Below are 22,514 nucleotides of genomic sequence, written 5' to 3'. Positions count from 1 at the left end.
TGTGTAAATGCGTCAGAGCTTCTAAAATGTTTCCCTTTGGCTAGGGTAGGATGCATCTGATTCCAAGCTTAAAAAAAAAACTAACACACACACACACCGAGTGGTTATTGTTGGCTGAATTACACCCTTGTTCTGAGTTAAGCATAGGCAAATTTGACTCCAATCCCCAAGCTGTGCTAGAAAAGATATTGCTCCTTCCGCACTTACAGGTTAAAAGCATGTCGTGGCTAAACTCAACAAGGATCACAATGAGACAAACCATACCTTATCACCTTCCATTATAAGCAGGCTTGACTTGGGTCTCCTGTCTTGGCAATTCAACAGACAAACAGTAGAATTTTCCCAAAATGGGGACAGAAATTAAATTCGTTTTTGTAACTTTCTGCTCGGCCACCAAGGCAAGAAATTCAGTCAAGTATGACTCCTTATTTTTTGTCCAAAGACAGCCTTCCATTACATGTGGAAAAGTTATCTTGGTTTTTATTTATCTAAAGCATTAACAAGCCAATGTCCTTGTTCTGGCCTGGAGGAGACACAATTAGGATCCAGAGAACCACCTCATTTCATTTTCTGGGAACAAGGGAAGGACTCACTCCCACATCAGGGCAGTGTGGCAGAGGGAGCAGTCAAGGAATGTTGGGGGCTCCCATAAAGGGTGAGCAATAACATTTCTTTTCTTGTATACTCTATCATTTGTATGATTACTGTCTGTTTTCTTATCTCATTACTGTTCCCAGTAAATTGGTCTTATCTTAATCTTTACCTTTTTTACCTTCAATTCTCCTCGCCATCCCAACATAGGGGATAGCCATGGGGGATACAGAGGGGGAGTGAGCAAGTGGAGTGAGTGGAACACCATTCCTAAACCATGACAGCCAACCAACAAGCCATTATGATAAGCCATATAGAAAAGCCATTATGATCTTTCGATCTGAAAAGGTGCAACTGTCCTAATAAATTTTAGTTTGACTTGCCAAGTTTGGCTTCTGTTGTCCTTACAGAAGCCCAGCTCACATGATACCCAGTCAATTAAGCAATGCACAGCACTGATTCCTTCTTTGAACTTTGCAAACTATGGCAGACTCAAGCCTATCTTTAAGTGCAGAAAACAAGTACTTAAGACACAGGAAATGTGACTTTAAGACATGTAAAAACCATAAGCTACTGCTGCAGCTGATCCATTTCCATTCTTTTATGATCAACCCTATGCACAGTATCAACCAAAATGAAGTAGCTGACTAACATCAATAAAACAAATAAATAAAGGGATAAAAGCTTTGAGAGTAAAGCTCTATTTAAAAAAATAACAACAATGGCTATTCAGTTTCTTTAGCAGAGAAATCATATCCTATTTTATTACTCTATAGTAAAAAACAGAAAGGGGCCTCTAAAGAAGGGATTTGGCATCTCCTTAAGTCTGATGTTCAACGTTCTATGTGCTATTGTCCTCTGTGAAGAACAGGACAATCCAGGCAATTTATACTTCAGTTCAACTTGATTTGCTGACAGCTTTCTACATTTTTTTTTCTGTGCTTTCAGCTACATATATCTGGAATTCAAGGAATAGGAGAATTACAAAGGGCAAAAACACTTTGACCTTTGCCCCAAGTTTTTAGAAAAGGGTGGAGTATTTTTATGATCTCAGTAAATGGTATCATCTTTGTTCTCAATGCTGCTTAACCCAACATGCCCAGAAGTCAGTGGCATGACAAACACCTGGAAAATTAAGAACTTACTGCCTTAAGGACAGTAGAAAATTATATCTAACACTGTACAGCCAAGACTACACAAAGGATATGGCAAAGTCCACCATGTAACATAAGAGGTTAACCAAGTAATATTTGGTATTTAAACACTCCATTTAATCTAATTCACTTCTTGGAATGATCATGATGTATCCTCCCTTTATTACCTAGGACACACTTAAAGAAATGTCACCTGATTTCTTCCCAACATTTAACATCTGTCTGGGCTCTGAAAATAAACAGTCCCCAAGACTTCAAACACTTCTGCTTTCATTAAATTTCACCAATAATATTTTTCATTGGTTGATGGCCTCAAAATTATTAACTAGCTATGTGGTCATCATAAACCTTCTTTGAATAGCCTTTGACCAAATGCCTTGACAAAGTATACCATAAGACTGAAGGTTTCCACAATATTACGCACAAAAATAGAGAAAATCTGTAAAAAGCCTAAAAGTTTTGGCTTTTGAATCACTCTTTTATGTAATACATGAGGTACAAACTAGACAAAAACAAGTAGGTATTTACCTGATAGGTCCCTGTGAGCCCTATCTTTCTGTAGTATATTTTCCTGTTCATTTTTAGCACTTAGAAAATCTCATTTCATTATAACCCTGGATCCTCAGACTGTAACTGCTAAGCAGTCATGTACAGATCTAACCACAAAAATCACTACTGGTTGTTTACACAGTCTGCAGACACCTCAGGAATAACTATTACTGCTCATACACGCACTAAGACTACAAGAAAACATGAGTAATTAAGCTCCGGGTAGTTTCACAGATGACTAGAACGCATTGGGATTACTCACAATAGCCCTGTTCAGCGCCTGCTGCCTAGAATACTTTCTCCAACTTTTTAACAAAGAGATTTGTCATGCAAACTCAAGTTTTTGAATCCACATGGAGTATTTAGTTTGACAGTGTATACATGCACGCATGTATCCTCATGCACAGTAGTAAAACAAACCTTCCTGAATCTCAGGCTCATATCAGACTATTACACATGCCAATAACATCATCTTGACTCTTGCAAAGATTTGTGAGAATTATCCAAGCACACTATACTAGACTTATAGTGTAACACATAAAGCAAACCCGACATATTTTGAATGCTGGAAGCCTACACTTCTCTCCCTATACTTTCCATCTTGCTTCCTCAGCATCCTGGACCCTGAGAGACAAAGAAAAAATAAATAAATAAAAATCCCATCTCCCTGTAAAGATTGCTTTATCTTCCCACCATAATTATAAAACACTAATGCCTATTTCAGTTCTTCAGTAAGGTCCAGATTACAAAACATCATATTCAGAAATACCAGCAAAAGACAGTTCAGCACTGCTCAGTAGGAAAACCTGTTACATATTTGCAGTTGTTTATATTAAACAGTGCTACTGCCACTCATGCAAGGCAGTAACACGGGAGATTAAACAGATTTGACTAAATTATTTCAGAAGATTCCATCAACAGCCTTGAAAAACAACCCTGTTTTTTAAACAAATGCACAATTAGGCAATTTCAGATGACTTAGAGCAGCTATTTGGCAGTGAAACCACTGGAACAGGCTTTGTATCTTTAAAGCACAGTCTTGTCACTCAGACTGTTTTGTGAAACTTTGTGGACACAACTCATTTATGACCCTCCTCTTTGTGTATCCATACAACAACCTACTCTAGAGGCTGAAAATCAGATGCTTTAATGTACTGTAGTGTCTACTGCTAAAAGCACTTGAGTTGTTCCCTGTCATTTCAATTCCTCCTCCTCACTACTGGGTAAGTGATCTGTTTTCTCAAAACAGCAGTATCCTTCCTGAAGGAATATGACTCAGCTTTGCAGATCATCAGTATTACTTCACCAGTAGTCTACTTTTTGATTTTACCGCACCAAGAAAAATGTTAAGTTAAACAAAGATCTTTCTCCAAATCAGGCAAATTTCTTCATGAGAACAACAAATAGATACAACCATCTTAGTCATTAAATTAAAATAGCCTGCTGTGACCTTCATGAGTTATTTTTTACCTTGCAGCTTTTTTTTTTTAAAAGATTAAACTTGGTTCTTACCAACATCAAGCAGAAAAAATAAAAGTATCACCCACTTTCCTTCAATCACCACTGCATTTCCAAAATTTCAATGTGTCTTTACTATTTTAACACTTTTGCTGACCATGAACAGCTATTTCAGTGATCTTATCTCCTTCTTCAAGATGCAGACCAAAAATCACTATGCAGTTTCACCCTATTAAACTGACCTAGCAGTCTGCACCTAAACATATTTTGGCACTAGAATAATTTTAGTTTTTCTTTTCAATTAAAAAGGAGTGGAGAAATATTAATATTTTCTATATATATTGGGGTAAAGAAAGTCTTTACAGTCTTTCTTCAGATTTTATTTACCTAGACAGTAATTTTACATGCAAAAGATTTTGGAAGTCATGATATTTCAGGTTGAAATTCAAACCTGTTTCTGTTAGGTTGCTGTGGGACACATTTAACTGGAGATAAACCACTTTTATAAGAAACATTTACTACCCATCTTCTACACAGTAACTGAGGTCTGCAACTGATGAAAGCCTCAGCTGTACCAAGTCTCTTTCTACTTCTGTCAGCTCCTTTCTGAGCACATCAGCACTTCATGCCAGCTCAAATGTACTCCTTCCAATAACGGACCCGGCTTTTCTCTAACTGCCCTTTACCTTCCATTCCAAATGTGCACTTAGTTTATCAACTGTCAGTTATCACAGGTGTTACAAGTAATTTTCTGTCCTCTTTTAGAAATATTCAGGACTTCTGCCTCCAACTGTTTCAAACACACCCTAACCTCTAATTTGATCTATCCTTGTCTATACGCAGAGAAGTTGGCTGTTTCACACTATGCGAAATTGCACAACAGCTGCTGCATTTCACACTGAAGCTCTCTATCCTCATCTTCATTGTTCCAGGGAACATCAATTCAACAATACTACTTCCCAGACTAACTTCTCCATTGTAACTTCATTGCTTCTGCAGTTATTTTTCCTCTGCATATGCTCATCAGAAACTGTCAAGTTGTGGCATTTTTCTATGGTGTTTTTTAAAATATCATTTATACACCACCCTGTTTCAACCATCTTATTAAAATGGATACTTCTGGAATTACATCAAACCTTCACAAAAGAGCCCACTTCTTCAGCCCAGGTCAACCAGCACTAATGACAGCTATACTGCTGCAACCTTCTCATTTACTTATGCAAGTCAAAGCACAAAGTAACAGTGTCTTGAAAAGTTTACACAACATTGTAAATTTTTGCTGTGTTTATTTATTTAATACAAATGCTGTCATCACTCTAAGTCACATGAAATGGACAACTTGTTTCACGCTTTACATCCTTTGCAGGCTCGCGGCTTCTCAAAACACCTCAGCTCCTGACAGCCACAGGGCCAAGAACCAGTACTTGCAAGGACAGCAGGGAGCTGCCATATGAGCTACCACCAGTGCTGGCTGGCAAAACTTCACTTTTGGCTTCACCATGAGATGACTTTGGTTAGACACTTGTAACTACCCTGTAACTGCTCCAACTGTCACTCCAGGTAAGCAACAACCACAGCTCTGACTACCTTCTCTGTAAGTTAGCTACTACACATCACCAGGAGATAATGCCTTCCTAAGAAGATTCACCTACTTTATAGATAGTGTGTTCTGCTTCATGGTTTTACGATGGAAATTTGGCTTGTTTTCCACATTTAATGCCTACCTTGAAAGCTATTTTGCCCATGATCTAAATGATAGTGTGTTTTTATTAGTAGTATTCTTGAAAAAGTCTGCTGCCTTTTAATAATATGCTTGCCTTTTCTTTACCATGTAATCTTTCCCAACCCTCTCTCCTTTCCCTCTTCCTAGAAGACTTTCTCTACTATGATAGCATTTTTAATGCTGTCTACTATATGTGGTCAGCTATCCCAGCCACTATGACACAGGACACTAATATAAAGCAAGCAAGGCAACAGTATATAAAAGCAATATAATCAGGAAGAAATAAAACATAAGTCCTCTTGTAAACTTGAAATAACACATTTCTAAATGCTGGCTTCTATCTTTTCAATATTAAGTGATGATGTTCATGAAAACTAAGCAAACAGCAAGATCATTATTTAAGAGAAAAAGAAAATCAATCATGTTTTCATTACAGTCATTAACACTTCTTCTGAGGTCTCAACCATTCAAGCAACTATCAGTGTAGGTTGCTATAAGCAGACTTAGTTGAACCCAGACTGACCCAAGTCTCAAGTTACTAGTAGTTGCAGAAGTCTTCAAATGTCTACAACCACAACAAATCTCAGCATTCTGTTTTCCTAAAATACTCACATGTTCCTTTTGGTACCTAAACATACATATCAAACCAAAGTTTTAAATTCTCCTACCATTAAGCTTCCATTAAGAAACACATGCACAAGCAGGACACACTAAGTGTACAACATTAGAACCAGGTGCTATTTAAAGTTATTCTGGTTATCAGCCTGCTCCCTAACTTCACCTTGAGAGAGGTGGCACACTGAACCCTCAACTTGGAACACCCATTTCCTCCAGACCCTCATTCATCTCAGACTTCCTTCTTCTCCCAAGAAAGGACTGCTGCCACCTGTGTAGACTAAGTTTCAGATGGAAAATCCTCCAGTTTTTTGTTCTCCCATATCACATGATGAAGTAAAATTAACAATTATATTCAGCTTTCATCTGGTAAAGCCTGAGCAGTTATTCACCTTAATGATGAGACTTTTATTTTTCCTTTGTTTTTCCAACACCTTTGCTCCTCCAAAGGATCCCTTCCTATTGCTCATATAAATTGTGTTCCTTCTAGGAATGTGGCAAGTGTTCACATAAACAGGTGGTGACTACACTAATGTGTAATTTGAAAACTGTATCATTTGTCCATATATGAATGAAGTTACTGCAGTTTGTAGAGGCCACTCATTAAAAATGTATCTTACAGGAAATTACATCCACTTTCATCTCACAACTGTGAAGAGTTACCAGTTGGTTGTTTTTTTTCCATGAAGACTTATCAGAGTAATTTATAAAAGCACTCCCTACACTGTTTAGCCAAGGGTTGACTAAAGTGCTTGCAAGCCTTTTTCTCTGCAACCTTTTGTGTTCATGGATTTCTCCATCATCCCAGAAGGGTAACTTAAATTACTAAAAGTTCGATCAACACGTCTTTTACTTGGATGAAAAAAGTTCTGTTCTTTATGCCTAAAAACTAAATTCACAAAATTCAAAAATATTTGGTCTTGAAAACACTGTTACAATAACATGATTTAAACTTAACAGACAGCCCTTTTGCATCCTGAAGATGTTAGCTGAATCCCCTTCCCAAAGTATTGAGCAAAGCTGCAAAGATTAAACCAAAAACTACCAAACAAAACCTCTGTATGCCCTGTAAGCCATGAACTTGATGTCACTCCCTCAAATTCAACTTTGCTCATGTCAGCTGTTTTCAGACCTTTCAAATACAGACAATTTTGGGTCAAAACTTAGAAAACATTTTGAAAAGTTTTATCTTAATAACTTTTCATAAAAAAAATAGATCTTGTATACTTAACACATGTACTAACACTACTCTACACAGCCACTTAGACTCTGCACTACTGGGTTTTCATATGGTAATAGTTTTTGTTTCACAACTCCAAAATACTTTACCAGTCCTTTCAAATCACACCAGTGCACTTTTTAATTAAAAAAAAAAGGATGTTTGTCTATATATTTATAGTCAAAAATATATCCTTCTGTCAGTTTACACAATCATTTCTAATCTCCAACTTAAATATAAAACAGAAAGGCACTTCCTACAACCACTGTGTTTTCTCCTTCAAAATGTAATCACTTTGCCTGGCACTCAACTCTGCTTCTTTTACTACTAATCCTGCCACAAAGGTGATAGACCTAACAAGACACTCTTTTCTTTTTAGCTTCAAATAATGAGATTTAGATACCAAATATGTAACAGAAAATAAACTGCCTCAATTTCTCCCAATTCCAATAAAGGGACTCCTCATTTACATTCAAGACACACAGTCTTTATGCGTTCCTACTACCAGCACCTCACTTCCAGTTCAGCTGCTTTCCTCACATTACAACTGCAACTTTATTTTCCAAACAACTCAAGAGTGATTTTACATTTACATAACCAAAGTGAAAATTGCAAATGCACACATTTCAAGTGATGTGAACCTAGCTGTTGTTCAATATCCTAACAAAATCTTCCAAATACTGAAACTCCATTCTACAGGCTACTTTAATTCTGTTTCAAGCTTAGTCTTACAAAAGGACAGGAGGCAAGCCAATAACCCCACTTGGCAGCTCAACTGACCAATTTAACCAACCCAAGATTAGAACCGATTGTTTAGGCAAGCTTTTTGTTGTTGTTTTTTTTTCCTCCTGGAAAACATTGCAACATTTTTACTAATTTTCTCTTTTAAGTAATGGCTACAGCTTTGCTAACTCTCTGCAAGTGACAGGAAAAAGGAAGCATTTGTCATTGTAAATTCTGTAAAGAGAAAAATATTTTGTCTGCTCCTAAGTGCACCAAAGAAAGTTTTTTCCTTGTTCACTGATCGCTGCGCCCATTGTGTTTCACTGAAAAAAAAGTGCCTGTTGTTCAAACAAAGGGAAGCACCGGAGATCTCTTAATAGACCCTCTCCTAATAGAAGAGTGGATCATGTACAGAGGCGGAATTCAAAGAGCTCTTCTCAATGCCAAACACCCACAACAGATGCCAGAACATTTTCCAGTGTATGTTAGACCCAGGCTGAACCACATAATCTCCACATGTAAATACGGAAATGAGAATGCCAGTTGTTAAATATGCTCTAAGAGTTTCTTGATAAGCATGTCCTTCTACTGCTTTAAGATTTTCAGTTACTGCAAAACCGAGCTCAGTGCAACTTCCCTGTTATCACAAGTTATCAGCATCAGAAGTCATCACTGCACCACTTACGAGCTTACCAGCTGTAGCATCTCTCAACCCACACATAAATGTAAAAGTTGATTATTAATACAGCTGGCAGGGTCTTCCAAAACTGCAAGATTACTACACAAGCACCCATTTGTAACTACACTAGACAGACTACTGTGTGTAAGCCTACTGTTCTAATCTGGAATTTTGCTTTCATCGGGATTTTTTTTCCTGGGAACGATAAAGCTCAGTCCTTCTTCCACGATAAAACCCACCAAGGCCAGCATCCTGACAAGGAGTTTCACACTCAATGGATGTCATGTGAACCAGGTTGTCTCGGGAACATCCAGTCCTCCGGAGGGGACACAGTCCCCTGTTCGGACCCTCCATCCACGCAAATGCAGCTCCCAGCCCTGCTTCAGGGATGCCTGCTACAAATCACACCTCCTCCTTCACCCCCATGAAACCAAACACACTGAAGAGCACCACCGACCGCAAGTAGCACTGATTACGCCGTTTCCCACTTCCCTCGCGGACTTTCCTTAAAAACCCAATGAACACAGCTTTTACTACTATTATTACTACTGCCATCATTATTTTTTACATACGAAATCAGCCAACCCCCTCATCTTTCGAGCGGTGAGTCTGCATTTTCCTTGCTCGCCGCTCCTTTTTAGGCATCCAAAATGAGCAAGTGCCCAGCCCAGCCCGGCCGCCCCGCCCGAAGCCACGGCCGGGGGGTGCCCGGGGGGCTCGGAGCGGCCGGCGGGGAGGAGCCGCCGCGCTCGGGGGAGGGCAGCCGGCACCGGGGGGAGGCTCTGTCCCCGCCGCCGCCCAGGCTGCCGGCGGGGCTCCGTCCCCGCCGCCGGCGGTCCGTGCGGCTCGGGCAGTCCAGGCTTCCCCGCCGCTATCTCCCGGGGGACAGCGTCTCGGAGATGGGCGCAGCCGCCCTCTCCGCCCGGTTGCGTGCCGAGAGTAAACACCGAGGGAGAAGGCAGCCTCCATTTTTTTTCATCCCGGCAGCCTGTCAACAGGCTCCCCCCCTTCCCCTCCCGATCCTCCGCGCCGAGCCCGGCTACCCAGCCCGGCAGCGCCCGAGAGCCGCTGCTGCCCCGCCTCAGCCGAGGCAGTGACACCCCCTTAACACGGTCTTCGCTTTTTGTCTGCCTCTTTCTCTGCTCCTTAGAACATCCACTTTCCACGCCACTTCTCCCATTCCTGGCCTGTGCCGCCACCCAGCAGCACAGCACCGGAGAAGCGCTGCCTTTCATAGCGGTGTCATCCTTGCCTGCTCGCCGGCCTCCCCGGGGGCCCCAGCCGGCGCAACCAGCTCCCCGCAGCCCTGCGGCTCCGCTCACCCTTCCCGCCCCTCCGACACCCTGGGCTTCCCGGATCGAAGCGGCTCCTCCGTCCCCCTCCCGCCCCGCAACCCCCGGCGGGACATTTTCAGGGACCCGGGTCCGCCTGGCGCGGGGTGGTGCCGCCCGGCCCCGGTGACGCGCCCGCTACCGGGCCGGCATGGGAGGCAGAATCGCACCTGTCACCGGCGACACCGCCCCGGGGCGGCAGCAGCCCCGCACCCTCCCGGTCGGGCCGTGCAGCCGCCGCCCCCGTTTTCACGCCTCGGTTCTGCCGGCGAGGGTGGCGTCCCGCCCGCGAGTTGCTGTGCCTAAGTCCCGCTGTCCCCAGCACGGGACGGGGGTGCCCGACTCCTTTCCCCGCCGCCTCCCCGCGGAACGGACGGGCAGTGCCGAGGCGGCCCCGGCAGCGAGAGGCGGGCGAGCCTTCCCCGAGGCCACATGACAAAGCCGGCTGCCCTCGCCTCCTTTCCCGGCTCCAGGGGGAAGACGTCGCTTCCCCAGGGCCACCTTTCGCCTCTACCTCCAGCCGCGGTCTCGCCGCCGACCCTTCCTTCCCGTTCCCTCAGGACAAGACAGAACTCACCGGATCGAAAGAACGCCGCGATGTCCGCCGAGTCCTTGGCCGCCTCCTCGGCCCCTTCCCCCGCGCCGCTGCCGGCCGTGGTGGCGGCGGAGGTGGCGGTAGCGGCGCTGCTCATGGCTGTTGCTGCTGCTGCGTGTGCCGGGAGAGACCCGCCGCCGACCCCGCCGCCCCCTCCGCGGATCCCAGCTTCACCTCCGGGCGGGAGCGGCCGTCAGGGCGGCAGCCGGAGCGGGCGAGCGATGCGGGGCGGCGGCGGGCGGCCGCAGCGAGCGCAGGGACATGAAGGTATGTGCGGAATGGCAGCTCCGGGAGCGCCCACCCCCCCGCAGCCACCTAGGAGGCGGCGTGTGCATGCAGGGAGTCCAGGCGGGCGGGCGGGCGGCAGCCGGAGCGCAGACAATCGCGGGAGGAGGAGGAGTAGAAGGAGGAGGAGGAGGGCGACGACGACGACGGCATGGGAAGGGCCAGCGATCCGCGCAGCGAGCAGCCGGTGGGCGGAGAAAAAAGGCACGTTTCCAGCCTCTTTTTTTTTTTTTTTTTTCCCCTTTTTCTCTCTCTATATATATGTATATATCTATATATATAATTTTTTTTTTTAAGAAGGAGCGAGGAGCGATCCGGAGGAGCAGCAGCTGCCCTAGCCCCCGCGGTGCCAGCGGCCGCAGCAACTGCCGTCCTCCATCTTGACTGGGAGGAGGAGGGTGGGAAGGGGGAGTCGGGAAAGGAAGCGAGTCCCCGCCCGAGGAACAAGGGCGGTGGAGCCCAGAGTGGGGGGAGCTCGGGAGTCTCCGGCTGCGTCCGGCAGCGGTCGGGATGGGGCGGGGCTGGGCGCGGGACGTCAGCGCAGCCGGCCGAGCCCGCACCCCCCGGCTGGGCCGCGGCGGCCGGGGCTTCCCGGCGGCTCCCGGAGGCGCGACTGCCGGTGGGAGCTGTGGGTTTGTTCTTCGGGATTGGGGTTTCTTTTTGTTTAGTTGGGGGATTTTTTAGGTGCTTCCGGATGGCTTTCGCCCTTCTGCCAGCTCGCCGGTGTGCGGAGGTCGGAGTGGAGGTCCAAAAAACAAAAAACCAAACAAAATCCAGTCCGTCCGCCCCGGGAGCGTGGGAAGCGGCGCGTGCTCCTGCCTGCCGCTCCCCGCGCGCCAGGGAGCGCCAGCCTCCGAGGGGCCGTGCTCGGGAAGAGACCCACTGCCCGAGGTCGGAAGGAGCCTGGCTTACCTCTGGAAGGCACAGGGGAAAAGGGCTGCGCAGTTTTCTTAAAAAGGTGTCTTTAAAAGGCTTCCGTTACATTGCTGTCTGCATTGTGGATGCTTTCTCTTCTGTGATCACGGGGACACTTCAAAAGATTTTTTTTATGCTACGGACCGGTTGAATTAATATCAACAAAGCAAACGGCTCACGATGGGGAAGTTATGATGTGTCCCACCACCGTCCTGCTTCTCATGTTAAAGCAGTATAAGTTTGCTTCCAGGTAAAGTTGAGGATAGGATGTTAGAGTAGGAATCTTAATAGTTGCAGAGATTGATGAATCTGAGAAACACATCTCAAATGCTTGTGGTAAATAATAATTTGTTAGCACACTTGAAATGCAGAAGTACAGCTTCAGGAATTAAACTCCTGAACCTTGGGTAAGTATTAAAAGGAAGGTAAGTTCAAGAGAAATTGGTTTTGTAGAATCATAGAATATCCCGAGTTGAAAGTGACTCACTAGGATCCTACACTGGACTACCCTGAGAATCCCACATGTGCCTAAGAGCCTTGTCCAAATACTTTTTCAACTCCAATAGGCTGTGGGCTATGACCACTTCCCTGGGGAGCCTGCTCCAGTGCCCAACCAGCCTCTGGGAGAAGAACCTTTTCCGAATGCTCAGCCTAAACCTCTCCTGGCACAGCTTCATGTCCTTCCCTTGGATCCTGAGGGAATCCTGACGGGTTCTGTTAGTTTATCAGTCAGATGAGGAAGTCATCTGCAAGGTTCCCAAGGTTTGTGTTTAGATAAAGTTGTATAGCTTGATAAAAAAGCTTTTGTGCAATCATGCCTGCCCTAATTTCTCTTAGAGAGAAGAGATTTGTTAGACTGAAAAGATGGGTTTTTTTAATGTTTTTCTTTTGGACAGCGGGCACTGGAAAGAGTTTCAAATTAGCATCCCACTGGCAGAAGTGGTTGCAACGTGAATTTCTTTCTAACTTGCACTATCCACTGAGCAAAAAAACATGAATGGGACAAATGCTGCTGTTCCCTAGCAAGCAGTGAGTTGACCTAGGGATAGGAATAGGATATTGTATATCTGCCCAAGAAAAAAAAAACCAGACAACCTGTGTAAGAATATGAGAAAACTGAGTAAGTGTATGGAAAGTGTTAAATATTATGAGTGCAGAAAGAATAGGAACCAATCATTCCAGCTTTCAGTGGCTAGAGAGAAACAAGGGCTTGAAAATTTGAAAAAAGACTTCAATATGCTGTGCAAATGTGGAAAAAGCTTTACAAGGTTTTTCATCAGTTGTTGAACACACTGACTTTCCGTTTCCAGCTAGTTGCTCATCCAGTGCACTGCACAAATTGTAAGTGGGCGCTAAAAAGGCAAGATTAATTTGAACACTTGAAGGCTGTATGACTCAAGTTTGTCCCTTCCTCTGTCCCCTCCATCTGCTGAATTGCAAGAGATGCTGGGTTTGCTTTTTTCTTAGCACATGGATGCCCTGAGCCATGTCCCCAACTAGAGGAGCCTTTCATCACTGTGAAAGTGATTAAGAAGACTAGTTGTAATTTGAGTTCTTCATCAGCAAAAAAAGTAGCCCTTACAGAAGACCCTTCAAGAGCCAAAAATGCTCATATCCTTTGCACGATTCATAAGGATTATAGCAACACATAGGATTCGTGCTAATGTTCAGGATGCTGAATATTTACTGAAGGGTAGGTTAAAAGAAAGAGACAAAGATAGGAAACGACATTATGACAAAGTTACTTAATACTCTAATAAAACAGGGATTTAATTCACAGTTATGCACTTTAGTTATCAAATACCAGATTTAATATTTTGACATTAGGAAATTAAGTTTCTTAGTCTGGTTCTTCTTGATAATTTTAGGCTTCAAACAAAAACAAACCAGGTATGAATTGTCTATATGGAGAATGTCCCACACTGGAAAATTGTGTGAATTTGAAAGCCTGTCATTAGGGAATAGCCATATTCTCCTCATCTCTTACACTACTTATCTTAGTTTTTGTCAGCCTACAAGTGTTTTTGCACCAATTGCAATTGAAAATGCAGGGATGGAAAAATACTCATGGTGTAAAAGATACTGTAGCAGTAATGTGAAATATCAATAATGTTAAGGCACACATTCAAATTAGTTTTAGATTGTATACTAGGAGTTTTAAATATTATTGATGTTCAAGTTCTGTGCTTAATATCTGTATTTTATATATGCATATGAGGCATTTAATTTTATATAAGCACAATTTTCAAAAATATTTATACCCCAATAAAAGAAATGCCCAAAGAGAAGTGTTGTTTCATTTGAATGCCCTTTGTTTTTACATGGGTTGTGTCTAACTGTGATTGAATGGTCACTCCAAAATCAGTATGCCAAACACAAAAAAACTTCATTCCTGTCAAAGAGGTGTCTTGTGAGGGAAGAAGTTTGCCCAGAGCCTAGCCTTGTGTATCCAGGCTGAAAAGTGTCACATGTCACTTCATGTTTCATCCCTACAGGAATTTGTGGACTTCTTGAGTTCTTTTCCTGCAGTATTTGCTGCCCACTTGATCAATAAAACAAAGAACAAAGATTCCCCCATTTCTATAGGACATTAATGAAAGCAGGGCAAGCTTGATTTAAAAATCACTAATATTAACAAGCTTTTAGGAGAAGTAAATTAGAAACTCATTAGTTTGGACAAACTAGAAGACAGGAGGTGGTATTGACCTGGGGCCATGAATTGGAATTGTCTTCCTGCTTAGAAAAAGTAACGGAAAAAGAGACTTCAATTATGAAAAAAATAGCCCAAAAATGTACAACTACAAAACCCACCCAACAACTAGAGTTGTTACAATGTTACAATGGAGTTCTCTTCTTGTAGATATTTCACAAGCTTCACTATTCATTTTGTGCACAAGAACACAGAACATAAAGGATAATGTGGGGACACTGTAAGGGAAAATGCACATGGACTTCAGCTCAGCCAGCCTCTAAGAACTGTTTCTTGCATCACTTATTTTTCTGCAGCAGGTTTTTGGGGGACTCAAATCTGTAAAACAAGTTATAAACATGGTAAGAAATAGAGAAGGCCATATCAGGTGCTACTGTGCTTTTAAGATGATAAGGCTTCTTTCAAGTTTGCAGCAGTTAAGGAAAGCAATCAAGAGTTATTAATGTGCACCACCTTGGAATCTGGTTTCTGATCTAAATGGTGCTTGTGTTATAGCAGCATTTGTCAATTTCAAATTATTCTCAGAGCGCATGGTCTATCTCTTCTATCTGTAGACAGGCACTGAGGCATTTTCCAGCTGTTATCATTATTATTGCCCTCTTTTCCACAGAAGCACCCAAGTCTTTTTAAAAAGTTGTCTTGAACAATATTGAGCTTATGTGCTCTACTTCCTTATCCTATAAAATGAAGTTCTTGTTTCATTGTATGAGTTCTGGCAGCTTTTGGAAATTAGTTTATTCATAATTTTTTCTATTTTTCTGCAAAACTTTTTTTTTTTTTTAGCAGATAATGTACCTATCATCTATGTAATGTATTGTCGGTCTAATTGAAAATATTTTCTCCATATTTTTCCTGGTACAACTTGACATGTACAAGCTTGAGAAGTGAGCCCATGGTAATCTCATGTGTTTTAAGACGACCAAGTACAAGGTGCTGCTGGTCAGTACCAGCACAGGCTGGGGGATAAACAGATCCAGAGCAGCCCTGCTGAGAAGAACTTGGAGGTGCAGGAGAGGCTGGACATGACCCAGCCATGTGTACTCACAGCCCAGAACCAAATGTGTTCTGGGCTGCATCCAAAGAAGCATGGCCAGCAAGGGAGGGAGGGGATTCTGCCCCTCTGCTCTGCTCAGGTGAGACCTCACCTGCAGTGCTGCATCCAGCTCTGGGATCCCAACACAGGAAGGACATGTCCTATTGGAGCAAATCCAGAGGAGGGACATGAAGATTAGGATGCAGCGCCTCTCCTATGAGAAAAGGCTGAGAGAATTGTGTTTGTTCAGCCTGGAAAAGAAAAGGCTTTGCGTAAGCTAAAAGAGGCTTTCCAATACCTGAAAGAAGCCTACAAGAAAGATGGAGAGAGACTTTTTACAGGAGCACAGAGTGACAGGACAAAGGGGAATGGTTTCATACTTCAACAAGAATAGAATTAGATTAGCTGTGAGAAAGGAATTCTTTACTGTAAGGATGGTGAGGCACTGGAGAACTGGTTGCCCATGGAAGTTGAGGATGCCCCTTCCCTGGAAACGTTTATGGTCAGCTTGGTGGAGCTCTAAGCATCATAGTCTAATGGAAGGTGTCCCTACACATGGTAGGGGATTGGAACTTTAAGGTCCCTTTCAACCCAAACCAATCTATGATTCTGTGATTCTTACATTTGCTTATAATCTTAAAGTAGTGCTGCCAAGCCTCGCCTCACAAGGTGAGGGCTAGCATTTCACAAACACTCTGAGCACCTATAAGGAGAGGTTTAGTACACCTAAGTCAAAAAACCGTAAAGGGACAGTATTTGATGATAACTATGAATAAATTTTTACTACTTAAGTGCCCGTAACTGCCAAATTTTAAACAAAGAATAGAGCAGGTTTTTAATAGCCTACAGACCAAGATGTGTGTTTTTACATGTTGCTTACCAAAAATACTAACCATCCTGACTTTATTTATAACCAAACTGTTTCTTTAAAATTCTCACTATTTCAATGATGTGCTATCTCTATAAAAATCCAGTTCTGCTATGTGGCATGTACTGACTTGTCAATGTCAAGGACACTTACATGTAGAAATTATACCATACGTCTGATGTTCTGCAGACTATTGGCGATGTATACTCCATCTGTTCACTAACTTTACCCTAACAAAATGCTTGTTCTACTGTTTATGCTTAAGCACGCATAATTCCACGGTATTGTGCAACCGATGGTGGCTGAGCCACTCAACTGAATCTCAGACAGGTCATCCCATTGCTTCTTCTACCCAGGTTTTCAGAAATGCTAGTTCTCTCCATCAGGAAGTATGCATACATGTAGATGTACACACACGTGTACACCCTAATTTCAGATTTTCTATCACTGTCATTAACATTGGCTATCATACTGGACTTTCAAAGAGTACTTTACAGGCAGAAATGAGTGCAGTGCTTTAGAGGCTTTCTGAAAGAATATAACTTAGTGTGCCCTGGTTGAAAGCAAGGTGCACATGCATTACAAGATCACAGCCTAGAAGGAATAAATCCAGCAATCCTAACAGTAGAACAACAATGTGCTAAAGCCTCTATGGGTGATTATTTTTTTTTTTTTTTCAATCAATTGTTCACCAGGTGGCATGACCTCTTATTCTGCTTTTAAAAGACTTTCCTTTAGACATTCTGCAGTGTGGTGCTCACTCAAAAATAACATAGATCAAATTACACATTCTTGATCATTTTACTTTGTCATCTCTGAATTTTTGAAGACTAGGTTTTGATAAGGGTATGGTTCCAAGTAACTAAAGAAGAGGAATGTGGTTTTATTTTCCCTGTGTAAGGAGACTGGTGACAAGTTGACTTCATCTTAATTGAAGAGTCGTTGAATCCATCTTCTCCATCTTTCTTTAGCCTTAAGAGCATTTCAGGAAAAAACTCAATAGAAAAATTCAGCATTTTCTTTTTATTGTTGATTTTCTCCTTCTAATGTCTCACACGTTAATCCACTCTAAAATTTTGTCAGTTTAAGTTAAATTTGGCTCCAGCAATCCAGATCCACTGATACAATGAAGAGTTAGCATGACTAGCTTCAAAGCAAAAGCTGTAACAAAGTTTTTCATTACACTCCAGAAAGTGTAAAGAGTTTAATGTTGTATATATTTCCTTCCTAGGCTTCCAGATTCTTGCTTCCTTGGTTTCAGCTCTTTAAACTAAGTATCTGAATGGTACAGCCTCTACTCAGGGGCTTGTGCCCTGTCACATTATTCCCACTGTTCAAAATGTACCATACTGCCAAAGCCCTCTGAGTACAAACCACATTAAGCCCCAAGAGAAAGCTTCTATATCATGCCTCACATCCTCCATGGATCTGCCCATTTCTTGCTCCTGTTCAGGGGATGTAATAGAGTGAAAGATTGCCAACAGCAAGGTGGGCACCTATTTTGCTTATGTTTCAACAATTATGCTATCAATAATACATGTGTGTATGATTACTACTGGAGAATATTCAAGCTCAAGAGGATGTTTTATGCATTGAAGGCATCAGTGATACCTTATTTGATCATGATATACAGACAACTTGAGCTAGCAGTCTCTGCCCTTCATGCCAAAAAAGCATTAGCATGTCCACAGGAAAAAAATATGTACAGAAAAAATGTACCGTATGTATCTTTAAACAAAGACCGCTGTTTTGTATCATTATGATGGAAACTCAGAAGAATAGGTCACCAATTAAGCTAAGATATTACACCAGTGATTGCTAATAGATCAGCAGACAGCCTTACATTATGTTGCTTATTTTTACCAAGTGTTTGATTTATGAGAAATCTCTTCACTTAGTATCAAAGCAGTGTTAAGTCCAGTTGACAATTACCCTTCTGCCTTAACAGTAATCATCTGTTAATTGTACTGGCTTGCCTACAATTATTTGTCAAAATAGTGATCAAGAATTGGCATAAGGCAGCACAAAGAGCCATATGTAAATTAGAATGTTTTAATTTATGAACCTAAACAAAGTGAAAAGCCAGTCAAAAGTGAAGCTTAAAACAAATGGCACCCTGTTTAAAGACTTATCTCCCAGACAAATCAGTTCCACTGCTTGTGTACTTTTATGCATGTGACTTCATCTGTAAGCTAACGTAGAATTGCCCAGTTTGGAAAGCATCTTGGATGCCGATGTCTGTATCACTTCTGTCAATTAGTATCTTGCAAGTGGGATTGAAGAAATTTGAGTAATTTCTTATGCAACAAACAAACCAGAAATGTATAGTTTCTTTTAAATACACAAAACTGAATTGCAGTTTGAATCACTTAAAAATGACAATATAAAAAAATATTTACAATTCTTTTGCATCCAGTTCTAGGGAGCTAGCTTTATAGCAATCCATGTAATTCATAAGTTTGTTGTTTTTATATGATTAAAGTCTTCACAGGTTGATGATTCCCTAAGAATGTGTTCAATCCTTGCTGACTTTTTTTGCTTTGAGAGAGTTTTTTAGCCAGATGTTATTTGCAATCGAACCTTGAGTTTTCCAGGTTCACGCGAGAGCTAACTAAAGAGATACTTCCAAAAGAGACAGGATTTTCAGTGAGGGTACTACTAAACGCTGTTCTGCTGCAGTGGATCTAGACTGCATGAGTTCCCAAAATTATCCCCCAGGTTTGTTTTTTTTTTGCTTGGAAAAAAAAGATTTGATCAGAAAAAAGGTCTCCAAATTCCCAAGGAGACTTCTTGAAACCCATGGCATGGTTCCCCCTTCACAATCTCCTTCTGCAAGAGGTAATCTCAGTTATCAAAGTCACATTTTACAAACGTGTTTATTTATCTCTAGTATACACATTTATAATGATTTCTCCTTGACCTTGGTTTTATCAAGGCGTTGTCTCCAGTTTGGTCTTTTTATTATATACTTTCTGCAGATATTTCATTACTGCCTGTGGTCTCTATACATAATATGTGATTTATTCTGATCAGTGAATCAGAGATTCATCTTAGGGAGGTCAGATTCTAGGTGAGCATTTGTCACTCCTTAGTACCAATTGTCCAACTTTGTCATCCTAGCAGCGGATGTTGTTCCTGACATTGCTCAGTCTTAAAATGAATTTTGTGATGGTACACAATCATGAATCACCAGCCTTCTTCCAGGAGTTGCTGCCATGGGAAAGAACTGAACAATGTGGAACAAAGTTTCCTAGTGTTTCCTTTGCTCATAATCAGGAAGTTAAATTCCTTGCCACGCCTGGGAAGCCATTTGGCTTTCAGCAGCAAAAGAGCAGCAGCTGCAGCATTGCTCTATGGATAGCGGGCAGCAAATAAACTACTTTTATTTTTTTCTATACTCTCCAATTTTTCAATTGTAAGACAAGTCCTCTTTTATTTCCCTTCATCCTACTTTTTCCCATCATACTGGTTAGCTAATTGAGCAAAAAGCAACTGTTGCCTGCATTTCACTCCATGTGCTTGCTTTCTCCTCTTTTCTAATTAGCAGCTGATTTCACAGGCTGTCCATTTTCTATATTTAATTGAATAGAGTACTTGGAGTGGAAGCTTTGAGCACAACAGTGGTAAATTTTTGATATTGACCCTGAAAGGTATCCTGCACATACTGTTATTGGCATGTTAACCCCAGCTGGAGCCAGCTGCTTCATCAGATGTTCAGCCATTGGGAGACCATTGAGGACTCACAGAGTCACTTGGTGTTCCACATTCCCTTCAGGGTCTCAGCTGCTGTTTCTAAAGACAGAAATGCAGAAGGACTTCAGCTTCCAAGCGTTTCTAGTTTGTATCCCCTTTGCCAATACTTATACACAAGACTGAACACATCATCTGTGCATGCTTTCATTCTGGAATAAAGGGCTGTTCGGTTTGTACACGAAGCAAGTTTACAGATCACGTGCTCAGCATGGCTTATGTTGTACCCTTACCTCTCAATCCTCACAGAGGAGAAGCAGATAATGTGGGCTAGGAGCTGTATTCAGTTGGCAGGACTCCCAGGAAATGCCTACAAACTTCTGTATCTTAGCATAATTTTAGGACACAAGCTATTTTTGCATTTTCTAAAATGATTCTGTCCCTTTTGTTCCAATTAATAACCCAAAAATAATACCTTTACAGGTAGAAAACTATATCCAGCTGTCATTTTTATTAGTGTATAGATTTGACATTTCACCAGTGGTCTAATTCGTATCAATCAGAGGTGGGTAATGACTTTTTGACAGTAAATCTCTAGCAATAGTGCAGTCAGATCAGAAGCATGTGGGATGCCATAGAAACCCATTTGAGATCATTTGATAAACAAATGTTTAAAGTTTTAATTTAAGTGCTAAAATTTAAATTATCAATACTTCTTAGTGAAAGATTTCATATTAGGTCTCAGGAAATACTGAGTTAAAATTTTGCTTTTCTAATGGTGTGCCTAATTTTCTTTCCTATTTACTGCTTTCACCTAACAGAAGTATTTCTTGCATGATACCCACCAATTCTATTATCTCAGGTGTTCCCCAAGACTTAAAGTGTTGTCCCATGGATTGGGAAATTTGTACATCTTTTAAGATGATTTTGGTTTGTAATGGCTGAAAGGGTTTTACAGAAGGGACTTCCATAGGAACTATAGCAGGTAGCACAGCTCATGTGACACCTTGTCTTTGCAGCATACAGTGAAGATTAGGACCAAATTTTGTTCTCTAGGCAAATATGGAATTTAAGCATCTTCATTGCACTATGGAGATTGCATGACAAACAACCACTTCATTACAAAACTCTCTTTCCCTTGACTGGGTATATTTCAGCTACACGTTGCTTCAAGCTCTCTCTGTTCATTTGGAACATTCTTTATAAACTTTGGTGGCTGTGCTGAGCCATGAATGATTACCATTGCTATCCCAAACAGCCCTTACATTCTGTTAGGAAAAAAATTCTTTTTGAACTTATTGAAGTACATACTGCATTTAGTCACTTATCTTGCATTCCATTTGTGTCTGTTGATGGAATTTGATTACTTTGAATTGTTGTCTATTTCTACTGCTGTTTTCCAGGACTAACTTCTAAGCTTCTGTAATAATTAAATGTTAGGCCTAACAACAATGTGGTATAAAAAGCATTGTTATGTTACAAGAGAGGAGCCAATCCATTCAGCTGTCTTATAGGTAGAATTAATTTTATTAAAGCTTTAGTTCACAGACAACTAATAATTTCTGAGTTAACTGCCCCTTTTAGTAGGGTGAATATCAAAAGATAGCGCATGGGTCTGACAAATCTATCATTCCAAAAAATATTTTCTTTCTTATGAATGAAGATAATGTTAGCCTGTAGGAATCTACAATCATAGAATTGCAAGAATATAGGTTTGCAAGATCTTTACAAGATCTACTGTGATCCAACTTTGACCAGCAAGTGTCACTTGGAGACTAACTAGAATCCAGATGAACTTTTATGATAAAATCACAGTGCAGTATACTTTAGATACATTACTCAATAATTCCTTTATTTCTAAGTCAATGGCTTAACTTTTGTCATATTTCATAGCATGCAAGGAAGCAAGCATGTGTCTTTCTCCTTCTGAGGTGAAAAAAAGGTGCATCAAATCATTTCATTCTATACTAACAACTACTACGTGGATTATAATTTCTCTCATCTCTCAACTTCTACGCTTCACCATGGGTTGCATTTTTCACTTTGATATCTTGTGCTGTATTTGACAAAAGTAGCTGCTATTAGAGAACTATTCTGTTCTAGAAATTATACATTACATTTAAAGATGGAAATACTTATAGTTGCACTTCAATATATCTGTTTTATTAATGGGCTTCCCCTAATTATGATATCAAGACTAACAATGAAGCATTCAAAGTAATTTCCTATATTTGTTAATGAAGATTTGTATACAAGGAGTTTTTAAAAAGCACATTCCTTAGTTTTTTAGGGAAGTCAGAGCAATCTAGCCTTTGTTCCTTTTTTATCAGTTTTTCAGTACTAGCTTTGAGCCATCAGTTCTCTCCAACTGTGATT

The 22,514-nt window shown here is 41.4% G+C and overlaps 1 protein-coding gene across 1 annotated transcript in view; it reads right to left on the bottom strand.

Annotated features, from left to right (window-relative positions):
* TRIO (trio Rho guanine nucleotide exchange factor) overlaps positions 1-11,249 on the bottom strand; it is a 246,637-nt gene extending 235,388 nt beyond the window's left edge. Inside the window, exon 1 of the mRNA XM_086898024.1 lies at positions 10,620-11,249. Coding sequence (XP_086754150.1) covers positions 10,620-10,734 — 115 coding nt within the window. The 5' untranslated portion in view covers positions 10,735-11,249. The remainder of the gene's footprint in view (positions 1-10,619) is intronic.
* Positions 11,250-22,514: the final 11,265 nt, after the last annotated feature.

The sequence above is a fragment of the Cyanistes caeruleus genome, chromosome 1 (assembly GCF_971803275.1).
Source record: "Cyanistes caeruleus chromosome 1, bCyaCae1.hap1.1, whole genome shotgun sequence".
NCBI lineage: Eukaryota > Metazoa > Chordata > Aves > Passeriformes > Paridae > Cyanistes > Cyanistes caeruleus.
Note: the sequence above shows the minus strand (reverse complement) of the source record. Positions and strands in the feature narration are given on the sequence as shown.